The 6,000-nt window shown below is 34.2% G+C and overlaps 1 protein-coding gene across 2 annotated transcripts in view; it reads right to left on the bottom strand.

Annotated features, from left to right (window-relative positions):
- Nucleotides 1–409: 409 nt before the first annotated feature.
- Nucleotides 410–6,000, bottom strand: part of LOC110446575 (fibronectin-like) — a 42,860-nt gene continuing 37,269 nt past the window's right edge. For both annotated transcript variants that reach the window (XM_021491783.1, XM_021491784.1), the window contains exons 23-26: nt 5,621–5,728; nt 4,458–4,649; nt 3,866–4,069; nt 410–2,449 (exon numbers count right to left, since the gene is read on the bottom strand). In XM_021491783.1, the coding sequence (XP_021347458.1) occupies nt 2,358–2,449; nt 3,866–4,069; nt 4,458–4,649; nt 5,621–5,728 (596 nt within the window). In that variant the 3' untranslated portion in view covers nt 410–2,357. The remainder of the gene's footprint in view (nt 2,450–3,865; nt 4,070–4,457; nt 4,650–5,620; nt 5,729–6,000) is intronic.

The following is a 6,000-nucleotide window of genomic DNA, read 5'->3' as shown; positions in this document are numbered from 1 at the left end:
GCTCCTTTATCTATTATTTACCTCTTTTTATGCTCCATTATCTATGATTTACCTCTTTCTATGCTCCATTATCTATTGTTTACCTATTTTTATGCTCCATTATCTATTATTTTCCTATTTTTATGCTCCATTATCTATTATTTGCCTATTTTTATGCTCCATTATCTATTGTTTACCTATTTATGTTATGCTCCATTATCTATTATTTACTTCTTTCTATGCTCCATTATCTATTATTTACCTCTTTTTATGCTCCATTATCTATTATTTACCTCTTATTATGCTCCATTATCTATTGTTTATCTATTTAGGTTATGCTCCATTATCTATTGTTTGCCTATTTATGTTATGCTCCATTGTCTATTATTTACCTCTTTTTATGCTCCATTATCTATTATTTACTTCGTTCTATGCTCCATTATCTATTATTTACCTCTTTTTATGCTCCATTATCTATTATTTACCTATTTATGTTATGCTCCATTATCGATTATTTACTTATTTCTATGCTCCATTATCTATGATTTACCTATTTTTATGCTCCATTATCTATTATTTACCTATTTTTTTGCTCCATTATCTATTATTTACCTATTTATGTTATGCTCCATTATCGATTATTTACTTATTTCTATGCTCCATTATCTATGATTTACCTATTTTTATGCTCCATTATCTATTATTTACCTCTTTTTATGCTCCATTATCTATTGTTTACCTCTTTTTATGCTCCATTATCTATTATTTACCTATTTTTATGCTTCATTATGTATCATTTACGTATTTTTTTGCTCCATTATCTATTGTTTACCTCTTTTTATGCTCCATTATCTATTATTTACCTATTTTTATGCTCCATTATCTATTATTTACCTATTTTTATGCTCCATTATCTATTATTTACCTCTTTTTATGCTCCGTTATCTATTTCTATCATTTACCTATTTTTATGCTCCATTATCTATTATTTACCTATTTTTATGCTCCATTATCTATTATTTACCTATTTTTATGCTCCATTATCTATTATTACCTCTTTTTATGCTCCATTATCTATTATTAACCCCTTGAATGCTCCATTATCTATTATTTACCTATTTTTATGCTCCAAAGGGTATAATTTACCTCTTTTTACGCTCCATTATCTATTATTTCCTATTTTTATGCTCCATTATCTATTATTTACCTCTTTTCCCCTTGCTCCACCTCCTCCCACTGGACATAATCCTGTTGTACGTGGACATTATTACATAGATACACCTGAGCTAGATGAAATATGTGATTACGCTGTGGTATGAATTAGCGCCGCAGTAGTGGTATTCTTCCTTCTGCGATGACGCTTTTGTATACTTAGCCTTTATGAATTTACACTGTGGAATATTGTTCCCTATGTGTTAACACTGTTGATTGTTTTTGCATTTACGAATTGACGTCGTGATATATTTATTTCTTATGTATATACGCTGTGATGTATCTATTTTACCCAGACAGTAGTGGATATATGACGAAAATGTTATATCTTGATAAATTTGATATTCGGGTTGATATTATCAATAAGCCATATGCCGCATTTCTGTTAAGGTTTTTGTCACACTATCATAATATTGACGTCTATATGTACAACACAAAAATAGAAACGTAATAATACATGTCGAAAACATTACTGTCAATACTCACCTATTCCTATTGCAAGCCTCATAAAGATACATATTTCTGCTAACGTGTCCATGGGTGTCTAAAATTTGATAACTTCATGCTTTCTAATCTTTCTGTAATTATATCAAGTTTGATGAAAATACATATTACTAGTAACGTATCAATACGTATATACGGTTGGATAAATATGAATCTGAATGTATTTTAATACATGTCTCGAGTTTGATAAAACATACAAAGTATAGCTTATTTATTTATACTTGGATAAAGTTCAATAAACAGAAATATTACCCTTACTATAGTGTGTAGTGGCTGCTGAATATGAATATGAAAGGTAATGTTATCATTCTTGTCCCGTTTTAAAAAAACATAACATGTCCAGCTTTCACCAGACGAATACATGACTAAAGCTGAAAAACTGCATTTTAGTCTTTCACAAAACCACAATTTTAAATTGTCACATACCAACAGGCAGTCCTTTTATTTGTCACATAATATCACGTGGCCTATTGAAAACTGCTAAATAACAACGCATATTCAATTCAATACTTTTAAAACCCTGCGTTTTGCTGTTCAAAGAGTTCCATCACAGCGTTGATCCCATTCATGGTTTTTTAACACAATGACCCGTTTATAGTTGTCCTACTTGGCGTTGAGCCGTTCACAGTGTTCTAACCCAGCTTTGAGCTGTTCATACTTTTCTAACCAAGCGTCGACCCGTTTACAAATGTCTGAGCACTGTCTCCAAGTTCATTAAACATCCGCAGTGAAATATGGTACATAGTCGAGGGACCTGCAAAAGATGAGGAGGTATATTAAGCATTACTCTACCTGGTGGTTTTGTTTTATAAGCTACCACCCTGGAGGAGAGTCCGCTGACACCTCTATACTGACTCTCTACCCGGAAGTAATAAGTCGTATTGAATTCAAGGTTTTTCAGGGTAGTAGCCTCCCTCTCTTCGTACACAAAAGCTTAGTAACACACTGTACGTGAATTCATTGGTCAGTCTTTTAATAATGACATCACGTTACAACGCATTCTGACGTCATCTGTGACATAACTTTGACATCTGCGATTCCCCGATCAGAAACAGAAAAATGAATTTCCAAGGGAGGAAAACTCGAGTAAGACAAACATGATAAGAACCAGCACTCGTTTGGGAATCTCTAAGTATCTAAATTATCCAACTATAAAAGGGAGGCGCCAGCATTTCTAAATATCTAATCTGTTCTATTCTTTTTCTAATTTCTGTTATTTACATATCATACCATGACGTGTTACTCATATTTCAGCATATAGGGTATTGTAATTGAGTTCATTCAGGGTGTAGGGAGGGTTGATACTGAAAATGGTTATCATAGGGTAAATGGGTTATTTACGCGGGCTTTAAAGTTTCGCGCTTTTGACCGAAAATTAGAAAATTAGACTTCCATGGATTATATTCCGTTATCTAGACAGGAGATACTAAGAGAAAGGAACTACATTTTCGCGGTGTTTTAGCACAAAGACGTGACACAAGACATATTAATTGTCACAGAGTCAAATAAATACGCTTTATTACAGCATATTGAGCAAAAACAAGTAAGTGTATTATGTTAAGCAGTCAACAAAACTAGTACCTCTGTGATATAATCTATTTTCAAACATCTTGTACTACTCTTGATGAAAAAAACCCGATACCAACATATACTCGCTTTTTCATGACAATATTACCGTTATGACGTTATTGAAGTTATTGATCCGCGAAATCGCAAAACATTACACCCCGCGAAAATACCAGGGGNAAAAAAAAAACACACACACACACAAAAAAAACATGGACCCTCTACCAGGGCAACCGTAATTACGCCTCCCGTTCATAAAATCCTGGCCTAGGACTATTGAAATGTTAATTAACGCTTTATACCCTAGAATTTGGAATTTCTCGTTATTGGTCTACTGCTGTTAAGATCCATCCAATCATTTTAATATACCATAGACAATTAATGGAGAGAATTCGGCATAAAAAATGTCAAACCCTGACACTTTAACAATAAAATATACATGCTCCAAGTCAGGAACCGTTACATTAGTGCATTTCACAATTATTTTATGTTTTTCGCATCGCTCCGCTCGGCGAAAGATTTGATTCTACGCCCCCTCTTTCAAATATCCTAGAAACGCCCCTGACTACCGTGTCCCCTGTATACAACATAGGGACATACTTACTGAGATTGTTCAGTGTATACGAGTTGATGCTGACGGGTATAATATCTTGTTTCTCATTGGCCTCGTCCAAGCCGTATCCCAAGATGTATCCACGGACCACATGCGAGTACTGTGGGGGTGGCGGAAGCCATTTGACCTGGAGATAGTCCGCACCGGACGACAAACTTGTAATGGTCGGTGCTGGCAGGATATGTAGGCTATTGTCTGGGGAACGGAAAGATAATAATGACGTTATAACATAGACAGATATGTACATGTAGCTTGTTGTCTGGGGAACGGAAAGATACTGATGACGTATCAAGATGGACATATCTGAGGAACGGAAAATACTGATCACGTAAACACATGGGACAGATTTTGTACATGTAGCCTGTTGTCTGGGGAACGGTAAGATACTGATGACGTAACAACATGGACAGATATATTAAATATACATAATGACGTTACAACTTTTGATTGAACGGATATGTAGCCTGGTGTCTGGTAAATAACCAGAATAACATATTTTAATTATATCTCTTGTTCTATCGAAATGTATGCCGTACTCCAATATATATTGAAATAAAATGAAGTATATTAAGCATTACTCTACCTGGTGGTTTTGTTTTATAAGCTACCACCCTGGAGGAGAGTCCGCTGACACCTCTATACTGACTCTCTACCCGGAAGTAATAAGTCGTATTGAATTCAAGGTTTTTCAGGGTAGTAGCCTCCCTCTCTTCGTACACAAAAGCTTCGTTTTCCGGTGCAAACGTCGGGTCGGTCGTGTAGTAAATCAAATACCCTACAACAGTTTTAAGAAACAAAGTGGGATTAAAGTTTACAATGTGTTTATCCTACAATGAAACATTTTAATTAATGTCACAAATATACTTAATTTACAGGATTTATACTAAAACCCCATGATTAACCAATTCTAAAAAATAACTAGTAGATATATTTTACATGTTTCATATTGCGAACCAAAGCAAAATACACGTGTCGCTGGCTTCCTTACTGTAAAGCCACGAGGAAACATTAATTCGTGACTGTCTTTCAACTCACATAGATCGATAAGTGTGATTCTGTTATGTCTCTGCGAATCCGTTTGACCTTTGTATAAATTTAATAAATACTTTTAATGCCTTTCTGGAACTAATATTTATTTCGAGAGATGTGTTTTTTCCTATAAATTTCATTTCAGGAGATATGCATTATCGAGTTAAATTTTATTGCGGAAGTTGGGTATTATTGTCCCGTCAATTATTATTTTAGAAGACACACATGTATTCTTATTAACGTTTAATCTTGAAAGATATGAATTTTCATAATTACTTTCAAGTTGGGATTTGTGTATTTTTATTATCTATTCTTTTTCAAATTGACACATACCAATAAACCATATGATTTAAAATCGCATAAAGATTACCAATCGTATCAATGTGATAATTTACTATTTTTACGTAAAATAACGGGAGAGAGCTTGCAGTATTGGATTGGCCTGTTGCCTAGTTTCGTTTGTACTTGAGATATGTACAATAACATATTCTCAAACTAAAAAAAAACAAAACAATCACAATGGTAGAACATCAGTTAAAAGAGGAAAACATTCACCGACCGGTTTGTTCTGTGTCTCGCCTTTACGTGTGTGAAAGGTGTCACTGAACGAAATACAGTTATGAAGGAATTGCCGTAGGATTGATATCATCAGTGTCTCGGACTAAATTTGACCATTACCTATATTTCTCCTTTCTTACCTGTATATATCTACCCTACCTGTAAGTTCTCCGTTGAGGACGCTAGGCTGCTCCCACGTGACTCGAAGGGTGACTACTTCCTCATTGATTTCTCTCACTTTCAGATTAGAGGGGGCACCAGGTTCGTCTGAAATAGTTATTATTATTTATTAGAGGGGACACCAGGTTCATCTGAAAAAATGTAATTCTTTTGTATTAGAAGGGGCACCAGGTTCGTTTAAAAATATTAAATATTTTTAATTAGAGGGGGCACCAGGTTCGTCAGAAAATAATAATAATAGTTCGTCGAACCATAAACGGCGAAACAACTACTTTGAAACATATTTCTTAATAATTCAGAAATACCTTCATGTAAATTGGCATGGTTCCTTCATCTACTCCAAATTACCAAATTACCGA

The sequence above is a fragment of the Mizuhopecten yessoensis genome, unplaced genomic scaffold (assembly GCF_002113885.1).
Source record: "Mizuhopecten yessoensis strain PY_sf001 unplaced genomic scaffold, ASM211388v2 scaffold2805, whole genome shotgun sequence".
NCBI classification, from domain to species: Eukaryota; Metazoa; Mollusca; class Bivalvia; order Pectinida; family Pectinidae; genus Mizuhopecten; species Mizuhopecten yessoensis.
This window is presented reverse-complemented; position numbering and strand designations above follow the sequence as displayed.